At 40.1% G+C, this 17,055-nt stretch overlaps 1 protein-coding gene across 2 annotated transcripts in view; it reads left to right on the plus strand.

Annotated features, from left to right (window-relative positions):
• Positions 1 to 17,055, plus strand: part of PLXNB2 (plexin B2) — a 280,669-nt gene that overhangs the window by 242,749 nt on the left and 20,865 nt on the right. For both annotated transcript variants that reach the window (XM_089684488.1, XM_089684490.1), the window contains 7 exons: positions 2,154 to 2,330; positions 3,346 to 3,482; positions 6,482 to 6,582; positions 7,617 to 7,846; positions 8,204 to 8,382; positions 12,781 to 12,847; positions 13,114 to 13,260. In XM_089684488.1, coding sequence (XP_089540614.1) covers positions 2,154 to 2,330; positions 3,346 to 3,482; positions 6,482 to 6,582; positions 7,617 to 7,846; positions 8,204 to 8,382; positions 12,781 to 12,847; positions 13,114 to 13,260 — 1,038 coding nt within the window. The remainder of the gene's footprint in view (positions 1 to 2,153; positions 2,331 to 3,345; positions 3,483 to 6,481; positions 6,583 to 7,616; positions 7,847 to 8,203; positions 8,383 to 12,780; positions 12,848 to 13,113; positions 13,261 to 17,055) is intronic.

Raw genomic sequence — 17,055 nt, forward strand, 5'->3', positions numbered from 1 at the left:
ATTTTTTTATTCCTACCGCTGTTCTCGTGCAACAGAAGCACATGGAAATTGCAGTAATATGCGTTTGTGCAAAGCTTGCTGCCCAAAAAGGAGCAGGAGCATTGTGTTTTGCTGTAATTGCAGTGCGATGCAATGCAATTCTGCCCACAATTCAAAATTTCAAAGTGTGAATGCAGTCCAGTTCAAGCAGGCACAGCTTACATGAGTGGTTACACTGCCTTGAGTTCAGGAGCTGTGCGGCATTCTTGCAACACCATCACGAGACGCTGCATTAGGACTTCACCAGCAGGTTCAACAGATATTTGAGACTTTGCAGGGTGACCTAGAAAGAATTGTAAGTGCGAATGTACCCATAATTTGATGCTGCAGTACATTTTTATAATGGTAAGCCTTCTTCTACAAATCTAATGGTACTTTCAGAATCCACTCCCATGGTTTCCTTTATCTTCATTTCTAACTACACCTCTTTGCATTTGATGTATGCATACAGTAATTATACATGAGGTGCCTTTTAAAATAAGATTTTATTTTCTTTTTTTAATACCGAACATGTTATACATACTTGCGCTGTGCACTGGTCCCTTACCAGCGCTCTTGGCCCCTCCCCCCACTGAGTCCCCACAATGCAAGCTGCTTGCTCTGGAGGCACTCGTGCATGCTCACTTCAGAGCCGACCCCGTGTGTCTAAGAGACAGAGCACGGCTTGGCCCTGTCCCAACACCCACCCAACCCTGCTCCCTCACTGGCTGTGATTGACAGCAGCAGGAGCCAGTGGCTGCTTTGTCTAAGCCAATGAGGAGAGAGAGGCCCAGGAGAACTTCTGCTCTCATGCACATTGCTGAATTGGGAACAGGCTCGGGCTCAGGTGAGTATAAGTGGGGGCTGAGGGAGGAGCTGCACACTGAAGGTTTTTTTGCTTTCATACATAGATTGCATGAAGGTAAAAAAAACCTTCAGCCTTTATAACCACTTTAATGGACATTCTATGATTGACAGCGTGGCCTCAGTTTCTTGCATTTTGTGTGATAGGCAAGATGACATTTCTCAGCAGGATCAGAGCAAAGTGTTTATTAACGTTTCATTGATTACAACACGTTTGGCAACAGTTTCTTTAAACATTGCACAAAAAGGAGGTGGTGCTCATGTTTTAATAATGTAAATTATTTCCCAAATTTAAAGGATTAGTCCAATCAAAAGCCATTTTACATTTTTGGATAATGGTTCAGTGCAAGGGTTCCTCCAGAGGTTGAGGAAGGAGCGATTTCTGCCTCTAGGATAAGCTCCCACTAACACCAATTATCTTTTTAGCTGTCTGTTAGGAAGATTTTCTTCACTGACCACAAATGTAAGGAGCATTTTTCTCCTTGACCATCACACTAATATTCAGTAAGCTGTGGATGCGGTCATTTTATAAGGGGTCTGTGAGACTGGAACATCATTTAAAAGCAGAACTTTAAAAATAAAAAATCAGAAATTCCACTTGTTTTTCTCCTCCTCCCCTCCTCTGCCATTGATGTAAACTTTTCTTTTTTAAAGGGAGCGGGTACCTTATTCTGGCAGGTACCCGCTCCCACTTCTGGAAGTTAGGCCCATACACCCCCATCTTCCCATTGGGAAAAATCACAGGTCCCAGGGGGCTGCAGGACCAATGACAAAGATCAGCACATGTGCAGTGGGGAAGCTGGCTGTGAGCCAGCAGGAAGTCTTAACCGGCTTCCCACACTCAAAATGGTAGTGCAGGGGAAGGGACTACCGTCGAAGAACTGGCACTGGTGAGTATCTGTTTGTTAAATGTCTGCAGCTACAGCATTTGTAGTTGCTTACTTTTACTTTTTCTATAAACAACTGGAGTTTGAGGGTTCCTTTATATTAACAATATCAAGAAAGACTGGTAAGTGTGACCACCACAGTCATTGCAAGAAGTTCCACTGTCCCTTTTAGGTTTATTGGTATTCTATGTGGTAGAAAATGCGGAGTACAGATGCCAGTGGAATACCCAGCCCACCAATCTCCTTTTATAACTGGAATTTTACCTATAGCTGGACTTGTTATATCAGAAAGTGATTTTATATTGAACTAGCAATGACAATCTCATGACCTTGGTTTGGCAGCACACTGTAGCACATTAGTGATTTCTTCTGTTTCTTATGTAGGGAAATAACCTGAATGCTGCAATGACAATACAAGAAGCAAAGGCGTATGTTGGAGAAAGTGTTTGCAAGATAAGTACATTGACATTAACTGATTTATACTGTGTTCCACCTGAAGAGCAGCCTCAACCCCGAAGACGCCATAAGAGGGACACCACCGATAACTTGCCAGAGTTTACGGTATGTTCTGCTTTCTCTAAGATCTTGTCTTCAGATTTGTGCTAATTACATTTTGCTGGCAATGCTAAAGATCCATTGTGCAAAATGACAAGCTTGTCAAAATAGATTTCAAGAACATTTGTGGGTAAAACTGTTACTTTTTAACATACGTTGTCCATTCTTTACCCTGTAATAAAAAAAAAGTGAGCATGGCAACAAAGCAGTGTACCATACAAAAGCTTGGTATGTCCTTAAAAGACAATGTAAAAATTATTTAGGTAAGCAAGTTAGTGCTAGAACTACTGTTGCATTAACAGATGGCGATTGACACTACTTAATTTGATCTGGGCATCTAGATTTCAATGACCTCTGGTAGAAAAGGAGTAAACATAACATAGCATAACCCATTGATCTATAGTAGCTGTCAATTTAAGCAGAAGGGAACATGCTGCAGGGTTCATGGACAGGAATAGCACACATCACTATTCCTGCATTAAAATATATATATATTTTTTTTACCTTAAAAGTGAATACTATCTGTCAGTAGGCAGTGGACAGTGTGTAGACAGTGTCAGTACAGCAGTCGATGATGTGTGGACAGTGTGTAGATGTTGTCAGTCAGCAGGACAGTGGACAGTGTCAGTAGTTTTAGTTTTTTTGGGGTTTTTTCTGCAGAGGGGCCAGGGTAGCACATGGGGGGGTGGGGAGAAAGGCAAACCAGGAAGAGGTTGGCATTTACTAGAACCGATTAGTTGTATTCTCCTCCTGCAGGAGCTGAAAGCCAACTTCTCTAGGAGGAAAAATAGGGATCAATTTCAGTAAATACCACCCCTCTTGTTCCGGGGGTTGGCAAGGGAGGAACATGATCTACCTGCCACATGCCCACGATTGACGGGTTGCCTGTTCTCGAGTTAGACACTTTACCAATCTTATATATGAGAGGAAGCCTCATATATTTATAGTTTGTCTCACTGTATACTACTGGAATGCTTTTTCAAACTTTTGTCATGTAGTATCATCTTTTTCTCCTGTATAGGTTCAGTTTGGGAACAGAGAATGGGTTCTGGGAAAAGTAGAATACGGACAGTCACCAGTAATACCTTTGCATATCATTATTCCTGTGGTCCTCATACCAATGATTTTAATCATTGGTATATCTATTTATTTCTACCGGTAAGTGTTTTTTTTTTTTTTTTTTAATCTACAGGTGAAACTCAAATTAGAATATCGTGCAAAAGTTCATTTATTTCAGTAATGCAACTTAAAAGGTAAAACTAATATATGAGATAGACTCATGACATGCAAAGCAAGATAGTTCAAGCTGTGATTTGTCATAATTGTGATGATTGTGGCTAATGCAGGCCATAGACTGCGAGAAAACCGGCCGAAAATTTGTCCAAAAAAATTGGCCCATTTTCGGATCGTTAGTGGCTGAATTGGTCTGCCAGTTTTCTTGATTTTGACACATTTTTTTAATCGTTCATGTTGGGGAAAAAACGTCCGAATTTGCCCATCGGCCGATTTTCACGGCAATGATAGGCAAATCGGACAATCTTTTTCCCAATTAAAAAAATGCGCATGAGCCGTGACCAAAGAAAAAGAAGAACATCTGTATCTATTTGTATCCATACAAATAGATACAATGTTTCCAACTTCAATACTTAGAAATGTCAAATATATTAGAGGTGTCCCTGCAGAGAGCTCCGCTATGATATTTGACATTTAAAAGTATAAAGGTTGCAATATTGTATCTATTTGTATCAGAATAGAAACATCTGTATCCGAAATGGATACTAATAGATACAATGTTGCAACTTTTTCTTATTATTCATATTCTATTTCTTCTTCTTTTAAATGTCAAATATAGCGGAGCTCTCTGCAGGGACACCGCTATTATATTAATTGCCTGCCGTAGACGGGACGAAAATTAGCCGACTTTTTTTTACCAACGATGTTAACGTCGGCTGATTGAACGATCGATTTTTCGTTATTCTAAAAAAATCCGTCCGGTTTTCTCCCCGTCTATGGCCTGCATTACAGCTCATGAAAACCCCAAATCCACAATCTCAGAAAATTAGAATATTGTGAAAAGGTGCAATATTCTAGGCTTAAGCCATAACACCTGCAAAGGGTTCCTGAGCCTTTAAATGGTCTCTCAGTCTGGTTCAGTAGGAATCACAATCATGGGAAAGACTGCTGATCTGACAGTTGTGCAGAAAACCATCACTTACACCCTTCATAAGGAGGGAAAGCCTCAAAAGGTAATTGCAAAAGAAGTTGGATGTTCCCAAAGTGCTGTATCAAAGCACATTAATAGAAAGTTATGTGGAAGGGAAAAGTGTGAAACAAAAAGGTGCACAAGCAGCAGGGATTGTCAGAAAAAGGCCATTCAAAAGTGTTGGGGACTTTCACAAGGAGTGGACTGAGGCTGGAGTCAGTGCATCAAGAGCCACCACACACACAAACAGATCCTGGACATGGGCTTCAAGTGTCATATTCCTCTTGTCAAGCTGCTCCTGAACAACAAACAACATCAGAAGCGTCTTACCTGGGCTAAAGAAAAACAGACCTGGTCTGTTGCTCAGTGGTCCAAAGTCCTCTTTTCTGATGAGAGCAACTTTTGCATCTCATTTGGAAACCAAGGACCCAGAGTATGGAGGAAGAATGGAGAGGCACACACTGCAAGATGCTTGAAGTCCAGTGTAAAGTTTCCACAGTCTGTGTTGATTTGGGGAGCCATGTCATCTGCTGGTGTTGGTCCACTGTGCTTCATTAAGTCCAGGGTCAACGCAGCCATCTACCAGGAGATTTTGGAGAATTTCATGCTTCCTTCCGCAGACGAGCTTTATGGGGATGCTGACTTCATTTTCCAGCAGGACTTGGCACCTGCCCACACTGTCAAAAGCACCAAAACCTGGTTCAATGACCGTGGGATTACTGTGCTTGATTGGCCAGCAAACTCACCTGACCTGAACCCCATAGAGAATCTATGGGGCATTGCCAAGAGAAAGATGAGACATGAGACCGAACAATACAGAAGAGCTGAAGGCCGCTATTGAAGCATCCTGGTCTTCCATAACACCTCAGCAGTGCCACAGGCTGATAGCTTCCATGCCACGCCGCATTGAGGCAGTAATTGCTGCAAAAGGGGCCCAAACCAAGTACTGAGTACATATGCATGCTTATACTTTTCAGAGGTCCGATATTGTTCTATGTACAATCCTTGTTTTATTGATTGCATGTAATATTCTAATTTTCTGAAATACAGCACTTTGGGAACATCCAACTTCTTTTGCAATTACCTTTTGAGGCTTTCCCTCCTTATGAAGGATGTCAATGATGGTTTTCTGCACAACTGTCAGATCAGCAGTCTTTCCCATGATTGTGATTCCTACCGAACCAGACTGAGAGACCATTTAAAGGCTCAGGAACCTTTTGCAGGTGTTATGGCTTAAGATGATTAGAGTGGGACACTTTGAGCCTAGAATATTGCACCTTTTCACAATATTCTAATTTTCTGAGATTGTGGATTTGGTGTTTTCATGAGCTGTAAGCCATAATCATCACAATTATGACAAATCACAGCTTGAACTATCTTGCTTTGCATGTAATGAGTCTATCTCATATATTAGTTTCACCTTTTAAGTTGCATTACTGAAATAAATGAACTTTTGCACAATATTCTAATTTTTCGAGTTTCACCTGTATATTAGTATTTGTTAATGTCTCTGTGGCCTCACCTATTTTGGTTATACAAATAGTTCAATTTCTCCAAATAAATTGTCTTGTCATGCCTTTTGAATATCTTGCTTACGTATGTCAGTGGGGTTAATTTTGCATTATGTTATGCTCAAAAGAGGAGCAAGCAATGGTTAAATAGAAAAAGAAATAGAACAGAATTATCCAGACAGCCATAAATTGTGTAGTAATAGTAAGTTTCAGCACAGGTGTGCAAAGCTGTTGGCAATTACGTATGTGATCCGATAGTTGTGCTATTTTTGGCATCTTTTGGGAATGGTTATTTTTGCAAGTCTAACAAGTCTACATCCAAAGCAAAAAGAAATTGCTTTGTACCTGTAAAAAATAAATGTATATTCTATAGAGCATGCCAACTTCATTACTGGTCTGGTGTGCTTGAAAGAGTCTCTAATAGATGACGGTTATTTCTGTAGGAGGAAGAGTCAGCAGGCCGAGAGGGAGTATGAGAAAGTCAAGCAACAGCTGGAAGGATTAGAGGAAAGTGTCAGAGACCGCTGCAAGAAGGAATTCACAGGTAATATTGGACTGTTTCTTGTGAAAATGTATCTTTGTTCTCTGCCTATAGTAAGCTTGAAATGTGTAAATGTTTCACCTAATTCTTATTGGTAATATACAAATGTTAATATGTATTGTCTACTTAGGGATGCCCAGTGTTATTTAAGGATTGGGTGTAATTATTGCTGATATTCATGAGCACCGTTAATGGATAAGCACAACTTTTTATCAGCAACTCAGATTCGCTCTCTTCTATCTACTTCAATATTGTCAAGCACATACCTTTGAAACACTCTACTGTGCATCAGTCCCAGTAATGTGAAAATCTATCATCTAGTTACTGCAATAGATAATATTGTTTTGCCAACCATATGTACCAAAACTACACCCAGAAAAGCCAATATATACCCATGGCCAGACTTTTCATAAGTGTAGGAGTTTCAAGGTGTCAAAGGCTCCCAAGCAGATCACATGGTCACCCATGGGCAGCAGTGTAAATTGAACTTTCTGGAAACCCTTTTAAACACTAGCATCTGAGGCAGAGAATATAATTATGGAGTACAGCAGTGCATAGATGAGGAAATTTAAGTAACATATTTACACCACAAGCTTCCTAAAGGTTTAAAGTGTTAGAGGTGAATATTTAATCAATCTAACTGTAACTGTTATCAGTAGATTGTTAGGCAGACTTAAGTTAAATGTGAACAAATATTAGCTATGTTATGTCCTAGTATAGACAAACCTTGTTCATGTTGCAGTTATCTGTGGAAATGCTTTCCTGATTGCTTCTCACTGTTAATCTCCTTGAATTATGGTTGTGTTATTAATCTTGCACCTCCCCAGCCCACACTGTAGCTCAGGTTTCTATGTGTATACAGTCTTGTGAGGTTTAACAGTGAAACCAAGGATATGCTGTCCATACAGCCCAAAATCCTAACCTGGCAATTCCAAAACACAATTTTCACAGGGAATTTAGGCATATGGAGATCAGACACTGATACTAACATTCAGCATGTCATTTTATCAAGTTGTTATGGTTTATAATGTTTTTAGATCTAATGATTGAAATGGAAGATCAGACCAGTGACCTCAATGAAGCTGGCATCCCAATTCTGGATTACAAGACCTATACAGACAGGGTTTTCTTCTGGCCATCAAAAGATGGAGAAAAAGATGTAATGATCACTGGCAAACTGGATATTCCAGAAGCAAGACGCCAAGTTGTAGAACAGGCTCTCAACCAGTTTTCTAATCTCCTGAACAGCAAGTCTTTCCTGACTATTGTAAGTATTGGGTTGATAACAATATATTATTTATTTATGTTCTAATTTTCCTACCTGGAACCCACATTAGACAACTGCCTTACCTTCTGATTCATAATGCTTTTGAATCTATTAATGTTGCACTAAGACGGAGATGTCAGTACATCAGGATCAGCAGATAGAATTACTAGATACCCAACAATGGTCCTAATATGGCCAAAGCCTCTCTAACAATTAGCACAATTGTATGACATTTTTGAAGTGTGCTACATCAGATATGTAATTGTCAGTGTGTAAAAGTTGCAGCAGGCAGCTTTGTGAGAAAGAAGTTGGTATTTTTTTGTATATTAAAATTGTATGCTCCTTGTTCTTTCTTAGTTCATCCATACTCTAGAAAACCAGAAAGGCTTCTCTGCCAGGGAAAAGCTTTACTTTGCCTCGCTGCTTACGGTTGCCTTGCATGGGAAACTAGAATACTACACAGACATAATGCGAACCTTATTTGTAGAGTTAATGGATCAGTATGTGGCAAAGAATCCCAAACTGATGCTCAGAAGGTAAGAGTAAAATTTTGATTGAAGTATGTATGTGATGTACAGTATCAGTATGTAAAGCTATTCACACAAGATCCACCATATTGTCATGTTACAACTAGTATGCATGCCTAAAAGACGATTTGACTGAGTGGGCTTATTTAAATAGGAAAGAGCAAAAAGCATTGAAGATTAGTCAGATTGGTGAATGAAGAATTCAGACTCCTGTGGGTCACTGCTTTTTTTGTTTATTTTCTTGAGTTGTGGCATTGCTGTTATATGAAAAGGAAAACTCTACGCTTTGTGCTGGCTGCTGTTTTTTTGTTTTTCTGCACCTAAGGTTTCTGATACCAACTCCAAAAATGACTCTGCATTTCAGTTATATTTGGTGATTTATAGCACTGCACTTATATTTGTAGATATCTATGAGACCATAAATTGGTCATACAAATAAATTAGGCAAGGTAAAAAAATGCAATTTGCAAATAAAAATACTAATTGCAAACAAATCATATAATGAATGTTCAAAAGTAAACGTATATCAAATGTGTCAATCAAAAAAGTCCTATAAGTGTTAAAAGCAACAAAAAACAAACTTCCAAACATGATTTATTTTGTTTAAAAAATGCTTTGTCAAAACCTGCAAGTTCGTGGGATTTCCAGACACAAGGTCACTTTAGCTACAGGGGTAAGAAAGAAATTACTTTCCCTTTCTACTACAACAGCTATGCACTTTTTGCCAATGTTGTAGTTTTTAACCACTTGCCCTCCAGAGGATTTACCCCCCTTCCTGACCAGGCCATATTTTGCAATACGGCGCTGCATTACTTTAACTGACAGTTGTGCAGTCATGCAAAGCTGCACCCAAATGAAATTTGTGCTTTTGTTTCCCACAAATTGAGCTGTCTTTCTGTGGCATTTGATCGCATCTGCTTTTTTTTTTTTTTTTGGCGTTATAATCCAAAAAAAAAGACTGACAATTTAAAAATCTATATATATATATATTTGACTTTTTGCTATAAAGCATATCCAGTAAAAAAAAATTTAAAAAATCAAATTTCGCTTTAAATGTAGGCCAAATTGTATTATGCTACATGTCTTTGCTAAAACAAATTACCAATACATGTCAATGAATGTTGATTTGCATGAAAGGTATAGCGTCTGCAAAATGGTGGTATATATACTAGAATTCTTTTTTTTTTATACTAGTAATGGCGGCAATCGGTGACTTTTATAGCAGGACTGCAGCGGGCATTCTGACACTGAGGGGAGGGGCGCTAACTGCCACTGACATCCCCAGTAAAACCGATACGGTGATCAGTGTTAATAAAAAGCACTGACACTTTACTAATGACACTGGGCAGGAAGGGGTTAACTTCTGAGGCAAACAAAGGTTTAACTGTGCGCTGTTTTACAAACTGCTGTGTGTGATTTACTATGCAGAGCAATACAAAACAGCATGCTGGTGCTGACGGGAGAGATCTGTATTGTTTACATACAGACTTTTCCCCTGTCAGCGTTCCTCGGCAATCGCTGGGTGCTGGCTGGGAATCTCCAGCCGGGACCCGGTGAAATACAACTGTAGCTGCCAATGGCGGCTATGGGCTAGCTATTGTGTCATTGCACAATGAGGCCTGTATGAAATGTGAATCGTTGAGTACAAAGACATGTTCTATCCTGCTTTGTCTGTGCTAGTTTAGCAGCAATATAAAGACTTGGCTTATGTAGAAAACAACATGCAGTAGCCACTGTTCATGCATGAGTCAAACAAAGCCTCGACTGGCGATACAAAATCACGTATGCATACGTGATTTTGCACAGCCCTGCTGGTCTGTAGCAGTGGTTCTGCTATAGGATGGTTGGGAAGTTAATGTTCAAATATTTTTGGTACGAATTATATATTCTCCATAGCAAAGCATTTTAGGACTTGTCTGCATAAATGTTTATAAACTGCATTGTTAGTTTGTGGAATGGTTTTGGAACTCCTTAAATGCACTGTTTCCTGTTCTATGCATGTTCACTTTCTTTCATTTGAATTCAGTTTTCAATGTTGAAGTGAACTAGTAAGAATAGAAATATCAGAGCTGTCCTTGCTGGTTTAATTAAAAGAGGGCAGGGCTGTCATCCTGATTGTGGCTTCAGTGATCTTGAAAAATATGCAGGACAGAAATTCCAGCAGCTCAGAATCCACTGTGTGCATGCTTGTTCTAGGTCAGTAAAGCCAGTATCAAGATACAAAACCCCAGAGTATGCACTTTTAAAACCAGTTCTGCAGTGGCAGCTCTGTTATTTGTGAACCTAAATGTTAACTATTGCAAATACATGTACATGTACACAAGGCTTTAAATCAAGTCTGTCAGCCTTTTTAAGCTTTAAAAAGTTAGTTTAAAGCAAGGATTGCAAGTTGGTTGCTATTGCGATTGTAGGCAGAACAGATATCTTTGCGCTCACTGTGATCCTGGTTTCACTTTTCTTCATAGGACTTGACGTCACTGTCCTCAGAGCTACAGTTGTGGCCAAAATTATTCAACCCCCACTGAAATTGAGTGTTTTGGCCAGTTTGACATTGCTTTTGATCATTCAGTCATCTTGCTTACATTTACATTAAAGAGGCACTTGTAGGTCAGACAAATATAACATAACAGTTATAATGAAATAACCACAAATGTCTTTTCTGTGCTCACAGCATTATCAGTTTTATTCAACCCCCAAGTGACATTCAATCTTAGTACTTAGTACAGCATCCTTTTACAGTTATAACAGCTTTTAAACGTGAAGCATAGCTTGACACAAGTGTCTTGCAGCGATCTACGGGTATCTTCGCCCATTCTTCATGGGCAAAGGCCTCCAGTTCAGTCACATTCTTAGGCTTGCGCACTGCAACTGCTTTCTTTAAGTCCCACCAGAGGTTCTCAATCGGATTTAAGTCTGGTGACTGCGATGGCCACTCCAAAATGTTCCAGCCTTTCCTCTGCAACCATGCTCTAGTGGACTTGGAGGTATGCTTGGGATCATTGTCCTGTTGAAAGGTCCAACGTCTCCCAAGCCTCAGGTGTGTGACGGACTGCATCACGTTTCCATCCAATATCTCCTGGTACTGAAGAGAATTCATGGTACCTTGCACACGCTGAAGCTTCCCTGTACCTGCAGAAGCAAAACAGCCCCAAAGCATGATTGACCCTCCACCATGCTTCACAGTAGGCAAGGTGTTCTTTTCATCATAGGCCTTGTTCTTCCTCCTCCAAACATAGCGTTGATCCATGGGCCCAAACAGTTCTAATTTTGTTTCATCAGTCCACAGAACACTATCCCACAACTTTTGTGGTTTGTCCACATGGCTTTTGGCATACTGCAGTCGACTCTTCTTATTCTTTGGAGACAGCAAGGGGGTACGCCTGGGAGTTCTGGCACGGAGGCCTTCATTACGCAGTGTGCGTCTTATTGTCTGGGCTGAAACTTCTGTACCCACATCTGACAAATCTTTTCTCAGTTCCTCAGCAGTCACACGGGGACTTCTCTCCACTCTACGCTTCAGGTAGCGCACAGCAGTCGAAGTCAGCATCTTCTTTCTGCCACGACCAGGTAGCGTTTCAACAGTGCCCTTTGCCTTGAATTTGCGAATGATGCTTCCTAAGGTGTCTCTTGGTATGTTTAACATCTTTGCAATCTTCTTATAGCCATTGCCCTTCCTGTGAAGAGAAATCACCTCTTCTCTTGTCTTCCTGGACCATTCTCTTGCCTTCACCATGTTTGTAACCACACCAGTAAATGTCTAGAAGGAGCTGAGTATCACAGTCATTTTAAAGCTGCCTAATTGGTGCTTATTATGCTTGATTGCTGCTCGGTGACATCCACAGGTGTTTTCAATACCTGATGGAAAGCACCTGTATGAACCTCTGTTCTTCAGAGTGGTAGTCTTTAAGGGGTTGAATAATTGTGGCAATGAAGAAACCACATAAGAACCATTTACTACTGTATTACATAAACAATTGATGTCATTTTAGTTGCATTTGGGTAGTTACAACGTCCTTGTAGGATTTGATTCTGAATACAATTCCAAATGTACACTATAGTCCCTAAACCCCTTTACAGCATTGGGGGTTGAATAATTTTGGCCACAACTGTATTTCCCAACAGAACTAATAACCATCCAACCACTATCCTCATGTCTAAGCAGAGTGCTCATTCAATAAGCAAGGGGGCTTTGGAGGGCTGGTTCTTCTCCCAGAGTACTATAAAATTAATGTGTTTGGGCAGTACTAGAAAGAAGACCAAATTATTAGTTAGAGGAATTACAGTTCCATAACAAATGCCACTTCGTGATGAACCAGTAATAACTAGGGCTGGGCTCCTGAACTGGTTCTACTTTTTGCTTTCAACCATAATGACAAAACATAATTTGCCTGTTTTATTTTTTCACAGATCAGAAACAGTTGTTGAACGAATGCTTTCAAACTGGATGTCTATTTGCTTATATCAGTATTTAAAGGTAAGGGCTGGCTATGGTGTCATTGCACAATGAGGCCTGTATGAAATGTGGATCGTTGAGTACAAAGACATGTTCTGTCCTGCTTTGTCTGTGCTAGTTTAGCAGCAGTATTAAAGGCTTAGCTTATGTTGTACACAACATGCAGTAGCCCCTATTCATGCATGAGTCAAACAAAGCCTCGACTGGGGATAAGGGATTTAGATGTTAACAGTGCAATTAAAAGCCAATTCCTAGATCTGACACTTTTTTTTTCATTGGAAATGCAGGACACAGCTGGTGAACATCTATACAAACTCTTCAAGGCAATCAAACATCAAGTGGAGAAGGGCCCTGTGGATGCCGTACAAGTCAAAGCTAAATACACCCTGAATGATACAGGATTACTGGGGGATGATGTGGAGTACATGCCACTGGTAAATGAGACCTTTTGTTAGTGACGGAATTAAATTACATTGTCACAACCATGTGTGTATTCAGCTCATGCAGATGTACGAATGAACCAAAATACATACAGTGCATTCATTAAGTATTCAGACACCCTTCACTTTTTTCAGTTTTGTTATGTTGCAGCCTGATACTACAGTTGTTTAAATTCATTTTTTTCCCCCATTAATCTACACTCAGTACCCCATAATGACAGTAAAAACTGAATTTTAGAAATGTCTGTGAATTTCTTTAAAAAAAACTGAACATGTACTTAAGTATTCCGACCCTTTACACAGTACTTTGTTGAAGCACCTTTGATAGCAATTACAGCCTCAAGCCTTTTTGGGTATGATATGATAAGCAATTCACACCTGGATTGGGGGATTTTCTGCCATGCCATTCTTCTTTGGAAATTCTCTCAAGCTCAGCTAGGTTGGATGGGGACCGTCAATGGAAAGCCATTTTCAGGTCTCTCCAGAGGGCTCTGACTGGGCCACTCTAGGAGTTTTCACTAAACCACTCCTGTGTTGTTTTGGCTGTGGGCTTAGGATCGTTGTCATGTTGAAAGGTGAACCTTTGGCCCAGTCTGAAGTCCTGAGCACTGTGAAACAGGTTTTCATTGAGGATATCTGTGCACTTTGCTCCACCATGCTTCACTGTTGGGATGGTATTGGGCAGGTGATGAATGGTGCTTGGTTTTCTACAGACATAAACTTTAGAATTGAGGCCAGGCAGTTCAATCTTGGTTTCATCAGACCATAGAACTTTGTGCCTCACAGTCTGTGAGTCTTTCAGGTGCTATTTTTGCAAACTCCAATTGGGCTTTCGTGTGTTTTCCTTCTAGTTAGTTTTCCATAAAGCTCAGATCAGTGGTGGCCTGCAGTGATGGTTGTCCTTTTGGAACTTTGTCCCATCTCCACACAGGATCTCTGGAGCCAAGTCAGAGTGACCATCTGGTTCTTGGTCATCTCCCTTACTAAAGCTCCCACGAAGAGAATGATTAGGTCTGTATTTAGAGACTAGATTAGTGATGTAGCTGGGGGCCAAGTTGTGGATGGCTTTGTAAGAAGTTGTTAGTATTTTGAATTTAATTTGTTGGGTGAGCGGCAGTTAGTGGAGGGATTGGCAGAGAGGAGTAGCAGACACTGAACGGTTTGTAAGGTGTATGAGACTGGCAGCAGCATTTATGATGGACTAAAGGGGGGGCTAGCCTATGTGAAGGTAATCCCATGAGGAGAGAGTTGCAGTAGTCGAGGCTAGAGATGGCCAGGGAGTGAACTAGGAGCATTGTATTGTCATTTGTTAGGAATGGGCTTATTTTGAAGATGTTGCAAGATTTTGACGGTGACTGGACATGGGGCTGAAAGGATAGTTCAGAGTTTAGGATTACTCCAGGAACCTTGGCATGCGCTGAAGGGCATAATTGTTGTGACATTGATCTTGACAGAGAAATCAGGGGAAGAGGCACATGGGGGAGGAAAAATTATGAGCTCAGTTTTGGACAGATTGAGTTTGAGGAAGTGGCGTAACATCCAGACTGATAAGTCTGTTTGTAAATTAGTGATACATGACGATACTGAAGGAGTGAGCTGAGGGGTAGAGAGATCAATTTGGGTGTCCTATCTCTATACAGAATCTCTGGAGTTAAGTCAGAGTGACCAATGAGTTCATGGTCACCTCTCTTACTAAGGCTATTCTCCACTGATTGCTCAGTTTGCCCGGGGACCAGCTCTAAGAAGAGTCCCGGTTGTGCCAAACTTCTTCCATTTGAGGCCACCATACACTTGGGAACCTCCAGTGCAGTTGAAATTGTCTTGTAGCCATCCCCAGATCCGTGCCGTACAATAATCCTGTCTTTTGAGCTCTACAAGCAGTTCCTTTGACCTCATGACTTTTGCTCTGATACAGTATGCATCATCAGCTCTTAGGCCTTTTATTGGAGAGGTGTGTGCTTTTCCAAATCACGTCCAATCATTTTAATTTACCAAAAGTGGATTTCAATCAAGGTGTAGAAACCTCTCAATGATAGAGAGAAATGGGAGGCACCTGAGCTAAATTTCAAGTATTGTTGCAAAGGGTCTGGATACTTATGCCAATGTGATATTTTAATTTTTCCTTTTGGAGACATTTGCAAACATTTCTAAAAGTCTGTTTTCACTTTGCCATTATCGAGTACTGAGTGTAATGAGAAACAAAAAAATTAATTTAAACAAACGTATCAGGTTGCAACATAACAAAATTGAAAAGAATGAAGAGGGTCGGAATACTCTGAATTATATATATATATACACATATATATACATATATATATATTTTATATCAAGATAAAATAAAATCAGGGTATCATTTCTGTGCAGTAAAATGTTAATTAATAAGCTATGAACTAATCACAAATTTGTGTCCATTCTGGGCGCAAGAAGATTCTTAATGATTCTTCCAAACTTAATGAACATTTGCGTAAGCTAAAAAGTATAGTTTGTTTGTCATGGAATAAATTATAGCAAATTAGTATATAAAAAGCGACATTTGTCAAACAAGTTAGTGACCGGCGCATTTCTATTGCAATTCAGGCTTTGTACCAAGTTTGGGATATTGGCTGTCCAAAGCAGAATTCTGTAATGGTTATGCAGATATTGGAGTCAGATTTTCGCTCAAAACACAAATCTAGGTCAGACTAGGAGATAAGCCTGTGGTCATACTGTTGCACCTCAACCTTCTTCCTATACAGCAATAAAAACATTCAGTACTGATCCATCTGTTAATTATAGCAAGCGCCTGCATCCCAGCCAAATGGAAGAACATAAAACCCGCCTACAGTGGGTCAGTGGATTTTTTCACTGATGAGATTGAGAATGGAAGATATCTCTGTACCTGTCTCTCAGACACAATGAAGACAAATTTAGGAAGGCCTAATTGTTGAGAGTCTAGTTAAGTTTCTCCCCCATGAATGATGTTATAGTAAACCACATACATGGAAATACACAGCTTAACCAAAAAAAGTGTTGAACATCAATTTGTTTACATTGAAAATTATGTTGAAGACATACATGAGCCCAGAATACAAATTTGACTTCATATGTACAATTAAAAGAAAGGGGGGGGGGGGGTTTATCTGTTGAGATCTGACAGGTATTCAATATCAGTTCAGCTCACCTAACCACTTATGAACAGCTGCTACATTCCTCAAATAATATTGTAATCCTACTGTAGCATGGTGTTTTTGAAGACAAACTAAAGAACTAACTAAACTACTGCACCTGTTGATTGAGCAAATGTTGTATTTGCAAGTGTACACATCATTGGCTAATACTTTAATTGCTACAGCACTATATACAATCAATGTGGTGGCTGCATTAGTCCTTAGATGTGGTGGCTGCATTAGTTTTATTTTTTCTTCTAGTTTCTTGTTTATTCACCAGTAGCACACTTCCTGTCCTATAGTGAAAACTCACTCAATGTAGTGTATCTGTGGAGGAGCAGTGTTGTCCGCTTAGGACAGGAAGTATATTCAGACTACAAACACCTTAGCCCTCTCCTTGTTGCCAATACATGGGAGGTGTTCTGTTCTCTTAGGCAGTTGATTGGTTGGTAGTTTAACCCCCTTTCTGCCAGCCACAACTTCCCTTTAACAAGGTCTTTATGTCCGGAGGGTGGGAAGGACCGGCCGATCACTTGACCACTGTGATTGGCTGTCACAATGGTCATGTAATTAGGATCCAGTCCCGTTTTGACAGCTCAGCCAAAATGATTGAGTGTGCTTTCAGCACAGGAATCTCTGCCCC

Source organism: Staurois parvus, unplaced genomic scaffold (genome assembly GCF_062004578.1).
Source record: "Staurois parvus isolate SC_StPar_1 unplaced genomic scaffold, SC_StPar_1.0 ptg000019l, whole genome shotgun sequence".
Classification (NCBI taxonomy): Eukaryota; Metazoa; Chordata; class Amphibia; order Anura; family Ranidae; genus Staurois; species Staurois parvus.